The sequence below is a fragment of the Xenopus laevis genome, chromosome 1L (assembly GCF_017654675.1).
Source record: "Xenopus laevis strain J_2021 chromosome 1L, Xenopus_laevis_v10.1, whole genome shotgun sequence".
NCBI classification, from domain to species: domain Eukaryota; kingdom Metazoa; phylum Chordata; class Amphibia; order Anura; family Pipidae; genus Xenopus; species Xenopus laevis.
In genome coordinates, this window is record NC_054371.1 from 230,330,532 (window position 1) to 230,349,407 (window position 18,876).

At 41.9% G+C, this 18,876-nt stretch overlaps 1 protein-coding gene across 6 annotated transcripts in view; it reads left to right on the forward strand.

Annotated features, from left to right (window-relative positions):
* LOC108695931 (von Willebrand factor A domain-containing protein 5A) overlaps positions 1–18,876 on the forward strand; it is a 43,939-nt gene that overhangs the window by 13,093 nt on the left and 11,970 nt on the right. For 3 of the 6 annotated variants that reach the window (XM_041570420.1, XM_041570429.1, XM_041570430.1), the window contains 11 exons: positions 100–244; positions 330–409; positions 928–1,042; positions 1,190–1,348; positions 1,993–2,096; positions 2,873–3,081; positions 3,659–3,718; positions 4,293–4,355; positions 9,572–9,679; positions 10,903–11,063; positions 18,630–18,756. In XM_041570420.1, the coding sequence (XP_041426354.1) occupies positions 100–244; positions 330–409; positions 928–1,042; positions 1,190–1,348; positions 1,993–2,096; positions 2,873–3,081; positions 3,659–3,718; positions 4,293–4,355; positions 9,572–9,679; positions 10,903–11,063; positions 18,630–18,756 (1,331 nt within the window). Of the gene's footprint in view, positions 1–99; positions 245–329; positions 414–927; positions 1,043–1,189; positions 1,349–1,992; positions 2,097–2,872; positions 3,082–3,658; positions 3,719–4,292; positions 4,356–9,571; positions 9,680–10,902; positions 11,064–18,629; positions 18,757–18,876 lie in introns of those variants that run through there. The other 3 variants (XM_041570426.1, XR_005962760.1, XM_041570436.1) reach the window with 3 other exon arrangements.

Genomic DNA, 18,876 nt, shown 5'->3' on the forward strand with positions numbered 1-18,876 from the left:
ACCAGTTGGTTGTGTTCACCTTGCGGGGAGGACAGAACATATAACTGCCGTTAGATGTTCTAGATGTACTTGTTGGGTTGTTCTGTTCCCTTCTCCTAGAGAAACTATGGAGTACACCCAGGAGACAATGGAAGAAGCTGTGAGGAAAGTGAACCAGATGGAGGCCAACATGGGGGGGACAGAAATCCTACAGCCCTTAAAAAAAATCTACAAAACAGCTGTGAGACCAGATCACCCCCGTCAGGTAAGTCACGGGGGGGTCAGTAAGTCACCTCAATGGGACATTTTAAATATTTCAGCACTAAATATTGTGTTCTTTCCTTGTTCAGCTCTTTGTTTTCACGGATGGAGAAGTTGGGAACACAAAGCAAGTGATAGAAGAAGTTCAGAGGAACGCCCAGAATCATCGGTAATTAGATATGCCCCATCATGCACAGAGGGACACTTGCACCCATTTTTACTGCCCTGGTACAGTTACATCAAAGAACAGGCGATCAGTTGTGCCAGTTATAGGACGTGGGGTTTGGTTTTACCTGGTCCTGTGAGTAAATGTTCCAAAGTTGGGGTTCAGTGCTCCAGGGGAAGGTGGGTGTAATCATGGGGTCAGGGGGATTAATGCACAGGGTAGAGAATGGATGGATCAGATGCAGGGACTGGGCAATTTGGGACTGCTCCGGTGAGACAGCTGTGGTGGGATGGGCTATTGGGAAGGATCAAGGATTTCATTGGGTAGTCATTACTCTAACACTGGCCCAGCCTTAGCTCTAATTAACTGGCCAGTGAAATAATTGCCAAATAGAAATCCTTAAGGACTAAAATTCTTTGGCACAAACTTCTCAAGTTGAATTATAAGAACATGCCAATGTGTCAGTCACCTGCTTCCCATATTGCATCTCTCCATTCTTGTCTCCATGTTGTTCTGTGCAGGTGCGTTGCCTTTGGAATCGGGGAAGGCGCCTCCACTTCTCTCATTAAAGGGATTTCCCGAGCGGCCAGAGGCACCTGTGAGTTTATCACCGGGAAGGAAAGAATGCAGCCCAAGGTGAGAGGCTGCTGTTCAGGAATAGACATGAAATTTAATGTGAATAAATGGACATTACAGTATCGTTTGCCCATGTGTCCATTTTGCCATTCCTCATACTGTAGACTCTGGCCTCACCCAGTCTTCTGCCTCCTTTGTTTCCCTCAGGTTCTCCAGGCCTTGAAGAATGCGCTACAGCCCATAGTGACAGAGATCTCACTGAAATGGACTCTTCCTCCTGGCGTGGAACCTGTTCTACTCTCAGAACCCCCCAGTAACATATTCCAGGGTCGTAGAGCAATTGTCTATGCTCAGCTGAGGGGAAAGGTGGGTAACACACTTCTCAATGGCCCCCAGAACCCACAGACTCATTGTAACCAACCATGTGGCACTATTTCATACGAGTGGTTAGTGCAAGAACATTGTGGATCCCAAATACCTTAAACTTCTAACATAGGTGCAAATCCAACTCTCTCACCCGACCCCCAGTCTAAACATGCATGTAAGTTTATATCACTGGGGTTCCCCTACTCAGCTTTAAGCTGCTCAGATACACAACACTGGCGGGACACTGGGAATAAACACAGTGGGGCCCAGCCCTTGTGAGTCCCACCTACCTAGGCCCTTGTAGAACTATGGGTGTAGGAGGTCCCCCCACCCCAATCGCGGCCACAACTAGAACATTACAGATATGAGGTGCACTTAGGGAAGGGGTGGCAGCTCTGTAAAACCCACAACTGGTGTGGGCCCTGAAAAAGTGGTGGGTCCTGGAAACCTCTTCAAAGATTTGCTGAAAAACCCAAGTAAATCCTGATTGGTCCTTTGTAGGTTGAGCTGGATATACCAGCAGCTGACTGGCATCACTGGATAAAGAGAGGGCAAATGACTGGTCAATGCCAAGACGGCCATGTAATACCTGCCTCTCTGTACTGTCCGGTAATCCTGGGCTTTCCTTCCATTCTTTTTTACAGATCAATGAGGGGAAAGAAGGAGAAGTTTCTCTCGAGTACAAATTTAAAAATGAGATTTTTAGGAATTCACTGACGTTCCCTCTTGAGCTTGACAATATCAAAAGGTAAAAGAAACCTTAAAAGCTGTCTAGATATAGAATATAGAAATGCCGAATGTTTACTGCACCAGCCTCGGGTTTTTGTAGCTTTATAACAGTAATGTTCCAGGTCTTCAGCAGCTCCCCATCCTCTGAGCTTATAAGGCCATCTTTGTGTGTCAATGGCACTGCACATGCTCAGTGTGCTCTGGGCTGCTGGTCCCTCATTATCCCTTATAATACATGAGTGATACTCAGAGTTCCCTGTATAACTCAGCCTGCAGCCTTGTGTCTTTATATGGTCACAGAACAACCCCTCAGTGACTTCTAATATCCTTATCATTTACAGTAGGGGGTACATTATCCCTTATAATACATGAGTGATACTCAGAGTTCCCTGTATAACTCAGCCTGCAGCCTTGTGCCTTTATATGGTCACAGAACAACCCCTCAGTGACTTCTAATATCCTTATCATTTACAGTAGGGGGTACATTATCCCTTATAATACACGAGTGATACTCAGAGTTCCCTGTATAACTCAGCCTGCAGCCTTGTGCCTTTATATGGTCACAGAACAACCCCTCAGTGACTTCTAATATCCTTATCATTTACAGTAGGGGGTACATGAGCATCAAAGTATATACTCTATGATAATAATAGAAAGGAGAAATGATGTTAAATGAAATTCTCAGTAAGTGCAAGCTCTTCTGCCCAGGAAGCTTGATTTCTCTCCATATTTTTGTTGCTATACATGAGTAGAATCTCTTTCCCTTATGTGTCTGTATCATCTCCTGTGGCCCAGACCCACCATCCACAGACTCGGGGCCAAGGCTCTAATCTCTGAGCTGGAGAGTGGGACAAACTCAGAGTTGGAGGAAGCGAAGAAGAGAATTATAGAGACCAGTATCCAGTCTGGAGTCGTCTCCTCTCTCACAGCCTTTGTAGCCGTCAATAAGGAAACCAAAACCCCCCTGCCAGGGCCCCCTGTTCGCAGAGACATCCCAATTACCGGTATGTAATTACACGCGTGTTACATTGTATAAGTACCGCTACATGGACAAAAGTATGTGGAGATCTTTGGTTTTGCTTATTTCTGCCTCCCCATTAATCCAGTGGCACACATAAGCTTACAGCCATGGGATCTCCTTTGCAGGAGAATGGGGGTTCAGTGACTTCACTTGTGGCACAGGACACCCCCCTTTTATTGGTAGCCACTGGCGCCTGTCACTTTTATTCTCACCACATCTAAGGTTGTAGTTCAACTACATCACCCTTTCCCCAGACATTTCCGCCGAGGGCCCATCTAGGGGTTGTAACGTTTGCATTAAACCAGAGAAAGGGGGAGGAGTTTAGAGCTATGACCTGTCACAGTGATGTGATGATGTCAGGGGGTGAGTTATTTCATCAGTCCAATGAGATTTGATGGATTTCTGGGCATTTTCTCAATATTGGAACCAGGCAGACAAACCCTAGGCCCAGGTTACACTACTTGGGGCGGATTCAGGGCAGAAGTGGGTGGGCCGGAACTTTGGGAAATGATAGAATTACTGGCAGATCTGCACTTGTTTTCTTTTTCTGTTTGTTTCAGATTTAATGCTCACGTCTGTGCTATCCTGTATGTATGATGAATTCGGCAACTCACGTGCAGGTAAGTACTAACCACTATCTGCTCTTTGTTCTACTGCACTGGGGACACACAAACATCATGTTACAGATCAGGTCCTGTATTTAAAGGGACAGTAGTATTTGTTTTTAGTTCTTCTAAAATGCAGCCTTTTCCCCTGCCTCTCTACTGTCTTGTTCTGTGCTGAGCCAGTCTGAGCTGTTTAATGGGGAGGTTATGGCAAATAATTTTAGAGGAGCCCAGTGCACTGCAGCTCCAGCCCATAACTCCCTCCCCCCACGTTGCTTGATCCTCCCCCCCCCGGCCACGACAGTAAAGGTGAGCGAGTGGCTGGGAATGGGGATTTTCTTCATTATAGAGAAGGAAGACCCACAGTCCCGCCCCTTGCCCCCCTCCCCTGCTTTCCCTATAATTATAATTTATTTATTCTTTGGCAAAAACACTTTGGCAAAAAGAAAACTGAAGTTGCACAGGGGGAGATATAGCCGAGGGGGAGGCAGCAGCTATAATGGGCCCTGGACCCCAAGTCCGACACTGTGTCCCAACTGACCTGCACTTGGTTATTTCCTAAATTTCCTTTTTCTGTTCTTTGTTTCAGATGTAACAGAGAGATCATGTCACTTATCCTATATGTCTGAAGAACTGGACAGCTCAGCTGCTAGTATGTACTAACTGTCCATGTACTATCCATCTGCTCCTTGTTGTACTAACTGTCCATGTACTATCCATCTGCTCCTTGTTGTACTAACTATCCATGTACTATCCATCTGCTCCTTGTTGTACTAACTGTCCATGTACTATCCATCTGCTCCTTGTTGTACTAACTGTCCATGTACTATCCATCTGCTCCTTGTTGTACTAACTGTCCATGTACCATCCATCTGCTCCTTGTTGTACTAACTGTCCATGTACTATCCATCTGCTCCTTGTTGTACTAACTGTCCATGTACCATCCATCTGCTCCTTGTTGTACTAACTGTCTATGTACCATCCATCTGCTCCTTGTTGTACTAACTGTCCATGTACCATCCATCTGCTCCTTGTTGTACTAACTGTCCATGTACTATCCATCTGCTCCTTGTTGTACTAACTGTCTATGTACCATCCATCTGCTCCTTGTTGTACTAACTGTCCATGTACTATCCATCTGCTCCTTGATGTACTAACTGTCCATGTACTATCCATCTGCTCCTTGTTGTACTAACTGTCCATGTACCATCCATCTGCTCCTTGTTGTACTAACTGTCCATGTACTATCCATCTGCTCCTTGTTGTACTAACTGTCCATGTACTATTCATCTGCTCCTTGTTGTACTAATTGTCCATGTACTATCCATCTGCTCCTTGTTGTACTAACTGTCCATGTACTATTCATCTGCTCCTTGTTGTACTAACTGTCCATGTACTATCCATCTGCTCCTTGTTGTAGTGCACTGGGGAGACACACACATCATGTTACATATCAGGCCCTGCCATTTAAAAGGACAGTAGTATGTGTTTGTAGTTGAGACCAGGCCCGGACTGGCAATCTGTGGGTTCTGGCAAATGCCAGAGGGGCTGCTATAAGGTCCCATAGAAATTCAGTATTTAGCAGGCTGGTGGGGGCTGTTTGGGCCTCTGTGTACCTGAAATGCCAGGACCTATTTTAATTCTCAGTCCGGACCTGGTTGAGACCATCTAAATGATTGATAGACAGTATCTGGATACAGACCTTTCTACCAACTTTGCTGAAATTTACACTAGTGAGATTGTATACATTACATAGCACTTCTGATATTTACACTAGTGAGACTGTATACATTACATAGCACTGGCATTGCTGATATTTACACTAGTGAGACTGTATACATTACATAGCACTTCTGATATTTACACTAGTGAGATTGTATACATTACATAGCACTTCTGATATTTACACTAGTGAGACTGTATACATTACATAGCACTGGCATTGCTGATATTTACACTAGTGAGACTGTATACATTACATAGCACTTCTGATATTTACACTAGTGAGACTGTATACATTACATAGCACTTCTGATATTTACACTAGTGAGACTGTATACATTACATAGCACTTCTGATATTTACACTAGTGAGACTGTGGCACATTTGCTGATATTTCACTAGTGAGACTGTATACACAGAGCACTTCTGAATTTACACTAGTGAGACTGTATACATTACATAGCATTCTGATATTTACACTAGTGAGACTGTATACTTACATAGAATATTTACATCTCTGTATACATGCACTTCTGTATTTACATGACTGTATACATTACATAGCATTCTGATATTTACACTAGTGAGACTTGTATACATTACATAGCCTCACACTAGTGGACTTCTTACATAGCACTATTGCTGATATTTACACTACTGGCTATTTCTGATATTTACACTAGTGAGACTGTATACATTACATAGCACTTCTGATATTTACACTAGTGAGACTGTATACATTACATAGCACTTATATTTTACACTATGAGACTGTACATTACAATCACTCTGATATTTACACTAGTGAGACTGTATACATTACATAGCACTTCTCATTTACACTAGTGAGACTGTATATCATTACATAGCACTTATATTTACACTAGTGAGCACTGTAGCACACTTTGATATTTACACTTAGTGAGACATACATTACATAGCACTAGTGAGACTGGTATACATTGCACATGTGAGACTGTATACATTTACATAGCACTGTTGCTGATATTTACAGCTGTGAGACTGTATACATTACATAGCACTTCTGATATTTACACTAGTGAGACTGTATACATTACATAGCACTTCTGATATTTACACTAGTGAGACTGTATACATTAATAGGCACTTCTGATATTTACACTAGTGAGACTTACATTACATTAGCACTTCCATCTTTTACACTAGTGTATATCATTACTTACACTGGCACTGATATTTTACACTAGTGAGACTGTATACATTACATAGCACTTCTGATATTTACACTAGTGAGACTGTATACATTACATAGCACTTCTGATATTTACACTAGTGAGACTGTATACATTACATAGCACTTCTGATATTTACACCAGTGAGACTGTATACATTACATAGCACTTCTGATATTTACACTAGTGAGACTGTATACATTACATAGCACTGGCACTTCTGATATTTACACCAGTGAGACTGTATACATTACATAGCACTGGCACTTCTGATATTTACACTAGTGAGACTGTATACATTACATAGCACTTCTGATATTTACACTAGTTAAACTGTATACATTACATAGCACTTCTGATATTTACACCAGTGAGACTGTATACATTACATAGCACTGGCATTGCTGATATTTACACTAGTGAGACTGTATACATTACATAGCACTGGCATTGCTGATATTTACACTAGTGAGACTGTATACATTACATAGCACTACTGATATTTACACTAGTGAGACTGTATACATTACATAGCACTGGGACTTCTGATATTTACACTAGTGAGACTTTATACATTACATAGCACTACTGATATTTACACTAGTGAGACTGTATACATTACATAGCACTGGCACTTCTGATATTTACACTAGTGAGACTGTATACATTACATAGCACTTCTGATATTTACACTAGTGAGACTGTATACATTACATAGCACTTCTGATATTTACACTAGTTAAACTGTATACATTACATAGCACTTCTGATATTTACACCAGTGAGACTGTATACATTACATAGCACTGGCATTGCTGATATTTACACTAGTGAGACTGTATACATTACATAGCACTGGCATTGCTGATATTTACACTAGTGAGACTGTATACATTACATAGCACTTCTGATATTTACACTAGTGAGACTGTATACATTACATAGCACTGGCACTTCTGATATTAACACTAGTGAGACTACATTACATAGGACTGGCACTTCTGATATTAACACTAGTGAGACTGTATACATTACATAGCACTTCTGATATTTACACTAGTGAGACTGTATACATTACATAGCACTTCTGATATTTACACTAGTGAGACTGTATACATTACATAGCACTTCTGATATTTACACTAGTGAGACTGTATACATTACATAGCACTTCTGATATTTACACTAGTGAGACTATATACATTACATAGCACTTCTGATATTTACACTAGTGAGACTGTATACATTACATAGCACTGGCATTGCTGATATTTACACTAGTGAGACTGTATACATTACATAGCACTGGCATTGCTGATATTTACACTAGTGAGACTGTATACATTACATAGCACTTCTGATATTTACACTAGTGAGACTGTATACATTACATAGCACTTCTGATATTTACACTAGTGAGACTGTATACATTACATAGCACTTCTGATATTTACACTAGTGAGACTGTATACATTACATAGCACTTCTGATATTTACACTAGTGAGACTGTATACATTACATAGCACTTCTGATATTTACACCAGTGAGACTGTATACATTACATAGCACTGGCATTGCTGATATTTACACTAGTGAGACTGTATACATTACATAGCACTTCTGATATTAACACTAGTGAGACTATATACATTACATAGGACTGGCACTTCTGATATTAACACTAGTGAGACTGTATACATTACATAGCACTTCTGATATTTACACTAGTGAGACTGTATACATTACATAGCACTTCTGATATTTACACTAGTGAGACTGTATACATTACATAGCACTTCTGATATTTACACTAGTGAGACTGTATACATTACATAGCACTTCTGATATTTACACTAGTGAGACTTTATACATTACATAGCACTTCTGATATTTACACTAGTGAGACTGTATACATTACATAGCACTTCTGATATTTACACTAGTGAGACTGTATACATTACATAGCACTTCTGATATTTACACTAGTGAGACTGTATACATTACATAGCACTTCTGATATTTACACTAGTGAGACTGTATACATTACATAGCACTGGCATTGCTGATATTTACACTAGTGAGACTGTATACATTACATAGCACTTCTGATATTTACACTAGTGAGACTGTATACATTACATAGCACTGGCATTGCTGATATTTACACTAGTGAGACTGTATACATTACATAGCACTTCTGATATTTACACTAGTGAGACTGTATACATTACATAGCACTGGCATTGCTGATATTTACACTAGTGAGACTGTATACATTACATAGCACTTCTGATATTTACACTAGTGAGACTATATACATTACATAGCACTTCTGATATTTACACTAGTGAGACTGTATACATTACATAGCACTTCTGATATTTACACTAGTGAGACTATATACATTACATAGCACTTCTGATATTTACACTAGTGAGACTGTATACATTACATAGCACTGGCATTGCTGATATTTACACTAGTGAGACTGTATACATTACATAGCACTTCTGATATTTACACTAGTGAGACTGTATACATTACATAGCACTTCTGATATTTACACTAGTGAGACTGTATACATTACATAGCACTTCTGATATTTACACTAGTGAGACTGTATACATTACATAGCACTTCTGATATTTACACTAGTGAGACTGTATACATTACATAGCACTTCTGATATTTACACTAGTGAGACTGTATACATTACATAGCACTTCTGATATTTACACCAGTGAGACTGTATACATTACATAGCACTTCTGATATTAACACTAGTGAGACTATATACATTACATAGCACCAGCACCAGCTTACATTACCTAAAACCAGTACTTGTTTCCATAACCACTGGATAAATCATTTGATACATTACATGATAAATCAATATTAAATATCTGTGAATTTTTTCTTTGTTTTTTTCAGAATACTCTGTATTCAAGTCGACCGTGGGTTCCTTTATAGACGCTGCTAAACTGAAGATATCTTCACTTTTTAACAAGTCCGCATCCCCTCAGTGTGCAACAGGTGTGTGTAAGTCTCTAGTGTCAGTGTATTTCGTTACATTAGAACACTGGGCAGGGAGATGCTTGTTGGATTAGCTGGGGGCACAACACACACAACTTTCTGGTGAATATTTAAAGCTAAATATAATGGGCAGAGTTTCCAGGCTTCATTTTAGAAATGAGTCCACTCATTTGCATATACTTAGATACAATTATATACCTCCCAACCGTCCCATTTTTCACAGGACAGTCCTGTCCTAACTTTCTCTTTGATCTCCTGCACTGAATAGCCAGAAAAAGATAGAATGTTTCTAAAACTTAATGAAGAGGCTTTTCACAGAGCCCAGAATATGTGGCAGGTGCACTTAGATACATTTGTAACAATTTAAGATAAGCAGGTCTCTTTGGGAAACTGTGACTTGCATCTTAAAGGGCAATTCACCTTCATTAGCAAAACTGTAATAACACATAAAAAGCAAAGAAATGTGTTCAAACTTTCATAGCCTGCCAAATGAACATGGTAATTAGGGGGTGTGGCCACAAAAATGGGCGTGATCAAACATTTCACCATGCTACGTGCAGCAGATATTTTTGTCCCAATTCCAATTTCCAAAATGTTGGGAGGTATACAATTGTGCGTACACACACTGTTACATAGTTACAAACACTGACATTTACTAAGCTCGAATTTCGAAGTATTTATTTTGGGTAGTTCGACCATCGAATAGGCTACTATGACCGTCGACTTCGATTCGAATGATTCTAACTAAAAATCGTTCGACTATTCGACCATTCGATAGTCAAAGTACTGTCTCTTTTAAAAATACTTTGACTACCTACTTCACCAGTTTAAACTTACAGAGGTACAATGTTAGCCTATGGGGACCTTCCCCATCACTTTTCTAACCTTTTTTTGATGGAATAAAAATCCTTCGATCGATCGCTTAAGGTCGTTGGAATCTTTCGATTCAAAGGATTTTATCGTTCGATCGAATTATTTTTACTTTGATCGATCAAAGGAGTTGCACTAAATCCTTCAAATTCAATATTCGAGCGATTTAAATTCAAGGGTCGAATTCGAGGGTTTATTAACCCTCGATATTCGACCCTTGATAAATGTGCCCCACAAGGCCATATTCACATACACACAAAGAAGGACACTATTACACTGATACAAGAATGTTTACACACACCTTCATGAATGCAACATTCAAACAGACCCATGTATATCGTTTTTAAATATAATTGTAGCCCCTGGATGTGCATGTGTCGCTGCTGAAGCAAAGGAGGCCCAGGCCCTTTTCAGACTGATTTCTCTGCAGAAAGCCGATGGTTCGTGGACTCTCAGCTCAGATTTGGCCTCTGTCCTGGGGCTGTCACTGAAGGAGATGCAAGAAAATAACCCCAAACAGGTGCAGTTTACTTGGATGTGTGAGATGGGGTAACTGCCAGGGTGTTAATCATTATTGAGAATCGAATCTTTATGTCCGAGCCGGGCCCCCCGCCGCACATGCGCACAATTTGTATTTACTGCGACAGTGACCCCCATTTGAAAGCTGCAAAGAATCAGAAGATGAAGACAAATAAATCAACAACTGTAAAAAAGAAAAAATGAAGACTTAGAATTAGCCATTCTATAACATTCTATAAGTTAACTTAAAGGTGAACCACCCCTTTAAATTGTAATCCCCAGGTTTTCTGCCCCAAATTCACTCATTTACATCACCGATTCACCAAATCCCCCATTTACATGGCCCCATAATCATGGCTCCACCCCTTGTGCCATTCACCCACCCCTCCTCCTCCTCCAAAGATCCCTGCAGAAGGAACAGGGCCACTTTAATAAATGGGAAAATGGGCTACTGGCCCTACAATCCGTGATTTATTACAGAGATGCCAACCCAGATAGGGGTTCATGTGGCCATGCCTGTCCTTCATTAGCATTAAAGAATAGAAAGTGACAAAATCTCACTCTGGTGGACCTTGGTGGGCTCCAGTTTTTACTATTTGATAAATATTCACAGATGAAAAACTATAAAGGAAAACTATAAGAGACTGGACTATGAATATGAGAGCTTTTAAAACAGGGTCACTGACCCCATCTTAAAATGGAAATGCTCTGTAAGGCTTCTTATTGCTACTTTTTTACTCATCTTTCTATTCAGGCCTCTTTTTCAGTCTCTAATTCAAATCAGTGCATGTTTGTTAGGGTCATTTGGACATTGCAAACTGGAGAGCTGCTGAATTAATAGCTAAATAAGTCAAAAACCACAAATAATAAAAAACAAAAAACAATTGCAATTGAATATCACTCTGTACATCATACTAACAGTTAATTTAAAGGTGAACAACCCCTTCAATGACACATGACTGTATTACTCAATTTAGTTCCCACTAGTTATGTGCAGGCTGACTCGCGAAGTGTGTAATATCTGTATTCTTTATATTAATATCTGTATTCCTTATTCTTTATATCAATATCTTTATTCCTTATTCTTTTTTATTAATATCTGTATTCCTTATTCTTTATATTAATATCTTTATTCCTTATTCTTTATATTAATATCTGTATTCCTTATTCTTTATATTAATATCTGTATTCCTTATTCTTTATATTGATATCTTTATTCCTTATTCTTTATATTAATATCTGTATTCCTTATTCTTTATATTGATATCTTTATTCCTTATTCTTTATATTAATATCTGTATTCCTTATTCTTTATATCAATATCTTTATTCCTTATTCTTTATATTAATATCTTTATTCCTTATTCTTTATATCAATATCTTTATTCCTTATGTAGCGCTATAGTAAACTGACTTGTGATAGGATAGTTTAGCTACTTTCCTTGGTGGGCTGAGACCACAGATGAGCTCTCTTTCTCAGGGGTAAGCCCTCGCAACGCGGTGGAGGCAAGGGTGTAGTGTAACTGTAACCTGATACAATAGCACAATGATGGGCGCCAGTAGTTCTTTAACAGTTGAACAAAGAACTGTGTTTATTGAACAAGAGCACAGAGATCATTTAGCACATTGATCCACAATGGAGCATACAACATACACAGCAGCATAAAGGAAGCATATACTCACAGCACGTATAGGCTGAATCCCCACAGGCTAGGGAATATACAGCAGAGAGTAAGCTGACAGCATGTGATGGGTATTGCCCAGTTTTCAGGATATCTTCCAGTGGCAGACTAGGGGAACTCCTGACATCCCTATCTCAACACTTGGTTCCTTACTCTGGGTCAGTAATACCCTGGGATCTTAATCCCTCTAATCTCCTCGGCGGAGCCTTGAGCTGCTCAACTAAATAACCTCTCTATCACTCCTAGAGTGATCTATAATTGAGTATAGCTGTCTAATTACTAGGGCCAAAGCGCCTAGGGTCAACACTACCCATTCCCTTCCAGCCTGCTTGGTTGGGCTAAAGCAATGGACCCAGAACACATGGTTCCTAAACCTTTTATACTCTGGCACAGTGCCATCTGGTGTACACTGTGAGAACTGCAGGGGTTACATAAGCACAAGCTCCCCATAAGGACCCACTGAGGTGTCCATATTACTAGGGATGTGCCTGTCTGTAAAGTGTAAGGGTGTCTAAGATTTTCACATCCCTACATTCTCCCCCTGGTGAATTCCTTCCGTCCCGGCAAGGAACCTTTCAAAGAGCAAATACTGAAAATATAGCAGTTAAGGCACATCATGCAAGAAACCTTTTCAGAGACCAAAAATACATTGCACTTAGCTATATGTATTGCATTTCTATACCATTACCTTATAACCTCTTCGGGGTAACTCTCCTGAGTAACCCAGGTACAATGGCATAGCTGGAAAGAAACATATCAATAGCAACAGTTTCATTCACGGGCAGGTAAACTTTATCAGTAAACACCTGCAAAAGAAGGTACAAGTTAGAGATACTGCATTTCAAACACATCAGTATTCTAGTCCATCAAATAGTCAAACCCACAGTCCTTTTTCAAATGCACTTAGGAGGGTAAAAGGGAAAAATTGGAGGAACCTACCAATGGGCAGGTGTTACTTGAAACAGTCCTTAGACCTAACTCCAAGAGGAGCAAAAGAAGAAAAGTCCTTCCCTGAAGAAAGTTCAATCACTGTGGAGGGACTGAAAAATGTAACCGGAACAAACTCCCAATGGAGCATCATCAATGGAAAAACAAACCACCACCCACCAGTAGACTCAAATCATGTGAAGAAACCTGGCCTTGGTATCTTCATAGGGAATATAGTATTTGGGATGGGGTTTGTCCACCCATTGTCCATCTCCCAAATAGACTTCAAGGTTGAAATACTTGGTGGGGTTGTACTTCCCACAGCTCTTCACAGCATTTTGAAGAATAGTGCGGCCATACCACCACTCTTTCTCGATGGAGCGCAGGTATTGCCAATCTTGCTCGCGCCTCACCTTGTCGGGGTTTGTGAGGCAACTATGGTGCATCTTCTCCTTTCGTAGGATCTCATCGATTAGCCAATTCTCATAAGATGCAGCCACCTTTTCGTACACCCACAGGGGAGCATAGGGCATAAAGTAACCCCATGTTCGGTGCACATGGAAATTTATCACTCTCTGTACTCTGGACACAGAGGTGAACACATTCGGATCTGCCCGTCCTGGCAGCACCCAGAAATCTTTTTCCTCCTCGGGGCCTATGATAGGAGGAGCGATAAAGCTGCGAGGCACTTCGGTAGGAGGACCTGGACCATGCTCAGCTTCTGGAGTCTCCTCATATTCTTCCCATCCTGGAACTGGTCCTAAGGGATTGTCGTCCTTAGGCTTGGGAATAGCAGCAAGCAAATTCTTTTCCCTCTCCAGGGATATTTTTCCCACTCATAGTGGTACAATTCAGCCACTTGAGTGCTCTCTCCAGGCTCACTAGGAGTTTGAGGCACAATCACTTTGGGGCATACTGATTTGGTTGGCTCACTCACCACAGACCTCTTGCTTTGGCACCGAATCTGTGCAGGAACTTCCAGTATAGATTCATCTGCACTGTTCACACTGGATGACATAAACTTATCCAGCAGATCCTCATCATCCTCCAATATTGGAGGGTCCCGAATGGAGGGTGCTATGGGTGCAATCGGCCCCAATCTGTTAAAGGAAAACTTTCTCCAGTCCACGTCATGGCCTATGACTGGAGTTGGAGTAGGAACAGCCAGGGCAGTATAGATTGTAACAGTCAAATCCCCACAAGGCTTCGAATCACTGAGCAACACTTTGCGGGATGAAGACTTTGGCTCAGAAGAATTAGACCTCACATGAGGAGCGGCAGCTCCTGGAACAACCATAGAAGTGTTGGAAACTGGAGATTCAACCAGCGGGTTCTCTGTTCCAGAATTAGAATCATGCTGAAAGTATTCCTCCTCCGAGGATATAAGAACAGCGTCAGGCCTGCAGACCACATCAACTTCAGGCGCGTGCCACGCCCTTTCCAGACAGTCCTCTGGTAGCGGTTCTGGTGCAGGCACACAACAAATGGGGGCCCCTATAGCAGAAGGGGTACACACTTCTCCCCCTAGTGCATCCAACACTGTAGTAGACACAACCAAAGGTGTAGGCATCACGGCCGTCACAACATCACACAAGCCATCAGGCTTCAACGAAGGGGTAGTGGAGCACACATCTGCCGTCCAGCCGGACGGCGTGATTTTACTGACCGCAGCCGCGGTCACGGGCACGTCTCCCTCAAGCGGAACCACTTTGGTTGGGGAGGCATAAACTGAATTGAGTGAAGACTCACTGGGTGACTCATCTAGTACGGGTACGGGTACAAAGGCCAGCTCTAGCGCGGGCTCTGGGACCTTCTCTGGGACAAGTTCTAGTGCGGGGGCCGCAGCCGCTGACACCCCGGGGCCTCCTCTATTTCTTGGTAGACAAGAATAGTTTTGCCGCTCACCTTGTCCCGTGTCTTCTCCACCAATGGAGGTTGATCAGCCCGGTTGAATGGTCCCATCCATAAGCGGGCCTCACATTGCGAACACACGCCAAGGCGTTGGGCGCTTCCATATCACACACGCCACAGGCCGGAATCATCATTCCCCTTTCGGTTGGGGTAAAGGTACCCTGGTATACATACTGCCGCTTGGGCTCCACCCGGGTAGTATCACAGGGCAAAGGCTCCATAGTAGGCTCCGGAACCTCCGGTTCAATAACAAATTCAGCCGCAGGCTCAGCAACCGGTTCGGCAACGCACTCAGCAATTGGTTTGTCCACACACCTATCTGACTCAGCCGAGTCTAACAGCATGGAAACCAAACTCAATATGGCAGCGGTACTATCCTCCAGGGTGGGACGTGGCGCCATAGCTCGGGTAACACCCCCTTGGGATAATCTGGTACGCCCTTTTCTACTTTTTCGCGCGTTTCCCTTCTCAACCCATGCAGGGCAGGGCGTTGGCTCTGGAGGTTGCGCAACACAAAATTCCTTCACAGCAACTTTTCCTACACAAGGTGGTATAGGTGGCGGTGAAGGTGGTGATGTCGTAGGGCAACTGTCCAGCAATGATTCTGTTCCCAGGGCCAAACAAACAGGTTCCTCAGCTAGCATAAAGTCATTAAAGTCTATGGCATCAGCAGCTAGGAATGGATTTAGCCCAGGGGTAGACATTTTAATTTCAGCGTACTCTGCATCCTTGATACTACAGCCCTTGTTCTCTTCCCATAGGCTGGAGCTATAGTAAGATTCATCTATCATCGGATCCTCACACTCAGAAGTCAAATTAAGCAATGATAGAGGAGGGGGACTGCTCATAGGCTGGGCAGACTTAGGCAGGCTCTGATACCGGCACGGACACCCCTCTGCAGAGACTCCCATAGGGTACACCTTGGAAGGCCATGTATCACTGCTAGGTTCGGCAGGGACCCAATACAAGACCTGGACAAATCCTTTCTCATCAGACGGTTCTTGTGCAACATATTCAAAAGCATTAAATATGGGGTTGCCCATTAAGGAATGATTCGCAACATCTATAGGGCACCCCTCTGGGACATTATCCACTACAAACGTGTAGTCAGGATCCGCTCCCATTTCTAAGGACCAGTCCCACAAGGCAGCTTCAGACAGGGGAGCCATTATGCTTTTGCTGTGACCGAAATGTGTGAGGGATACACGCTCACAATATAATCAGTAAGCACACCGCTCGGGGAATAAGAACTACAGACTTTCCCCGTCTAGGTGCCTTTTCAAGCCCCACGTACCGGGCGCCAAAATGTAGCGCTATAGTAAACTGACTTGTGCTAGGGCCGTTTACTCTACTTTCCTTGGTGGGCTGGGACCACAGATGAGCTCTCTTTCTCAGGGGTAAGCCCTCGCAGCGGGGTGGAGGCAGGGTGTAGTGTAACTGTAACCTGATACAATAGCACAATGATGGGCGCCAGTAGTTCTTTAACAGTTGAACCAAGAACAATATTTATTGAACAAGAGCACAGAGATCATTTAGCAGATTGATCCACAATGGAGTATAGAACATACACAGCAGCATAAAGGAAGCATATACTCACAGCACGTATAGGCTGAATCCCCACAGGCTAGGGAATATACAGCAGAGAGTAAGCTGACAGCATGTGATGGGTATTGCCCGGTTTTCAGGATATCTTCCAGTGGCAGACTAGGGGAACTCCTGACATCCCTATCTCAACACTTGGTTCCTTACTCTGGGTCAGTAATACCCTGGGATCTTAATCCCTCTAATCTCCTCGGCGGAGCCTTGAGCTGCTCAACTAAATAACCTCTCTATCACTCCTAGAGCGATCTATAAAACGAGTATAGCTGTCTAATTACTAGGGCCAAGGCGCCTAGGGTCGACACTACCCATTCCCTTCCAGCCTGCTTGGTTGGGCTAAAGCAATGGACCCAGAGCACATGGTTCCTAAACCTTTTATACTCTGGCACAGTGCCATCTGGTGTACACTGTGTGAACTACAGGGGTTACATAAGCACAAGGTCCCCATAAGGACCCACTGAGGTGTCCATATTACTAGGGATGTGCCTGTGTGTAAAGTGTAAGGGTGTCTAAGATTTTAACATCCCTACACTTATTCTTTATATTAATATCTTTATTCCTTATTCTTTATATCAATATCTTTATTCCTTATTCTTTATATTAATATCTTTACTCCGTATTCTTTATATTAATATCTTTACTCCGTATTCTTTATATTAATATCTGTATTCCTTATTATTTATATTAATATCTGTATTCCTTATTATTTATATTAATATCTGTATTCCTTATTCTTTATATTAATATCTTTACTCCGTATTCTTTATATCAATATATTTATTCCTTATTCTTTATATCAACATCTGCATTCCTTATATCAATATCTTTATTCCTTATTCTTTATATTAATATCTTTATTCCTTATTCTTTATATTAATATCTGTATTCCTTATTCTTAATATTAAAATCTGTATTCCTTATTCTTTATATTAATATCTGTATTCCTTATTCTTTATATCAATATCTTTATTCCTTATTCTTTATACTGATATCTGTATTCCTTATTCTTTATATTAATATCTGTATTCCTTATTCTTTATATCAATATCTGTATTCCTTATGCGGTAAGACTGGTTAATACCCAGCTGCTAACATGTCTTGCTGCTGGAGCCGTGATTACTTATATACAGTTGAGATCAGGGTTAGAGTGGGACCCGCTGCCCGTGCCTCTCCCTGACCTCCCCTTCTAGCCCTAATTGCCCACGTCAGGCAGAAAGAAAGGCACAGGGCAGGGGGCAGTTGGAGGGGGTTGCGCCTGGGGTGGGGGGCTGGCTGGTGGTGTGGGGACCCCTGACATGGCCACCTTGTGGGCCCTGGACCCCCAGCCAGATGCTGGTTGAGATGACCATAAACCTGATTTAACTTGACCTGAGATGTTCTTATGCCACAGATATAGGGCAACCAAGGTGGGCACTCCTTTATTAAATCAGGTTATTTGCTCTACCTCAGAACCCTGACCCTGCTGTGTGGGTAACACTATTGGCTGTGATCTGGCTCCATGTCCGCTGTTTGGATCAGAGAGATGAGTGGGAGTTGCTGGAGCACAAGGCCCTGTCCTGGATAAAGTCCCGAGCAGGTAATGGAAATGGTCAACACTCTGTAATAGCACCAGTTGTCTGTGCAGAAAATCAGCACAATTTGACAGTTCTCATACACACAATGAAATGTTGTCCCGAGTGTAATTCATCTGCTTTGG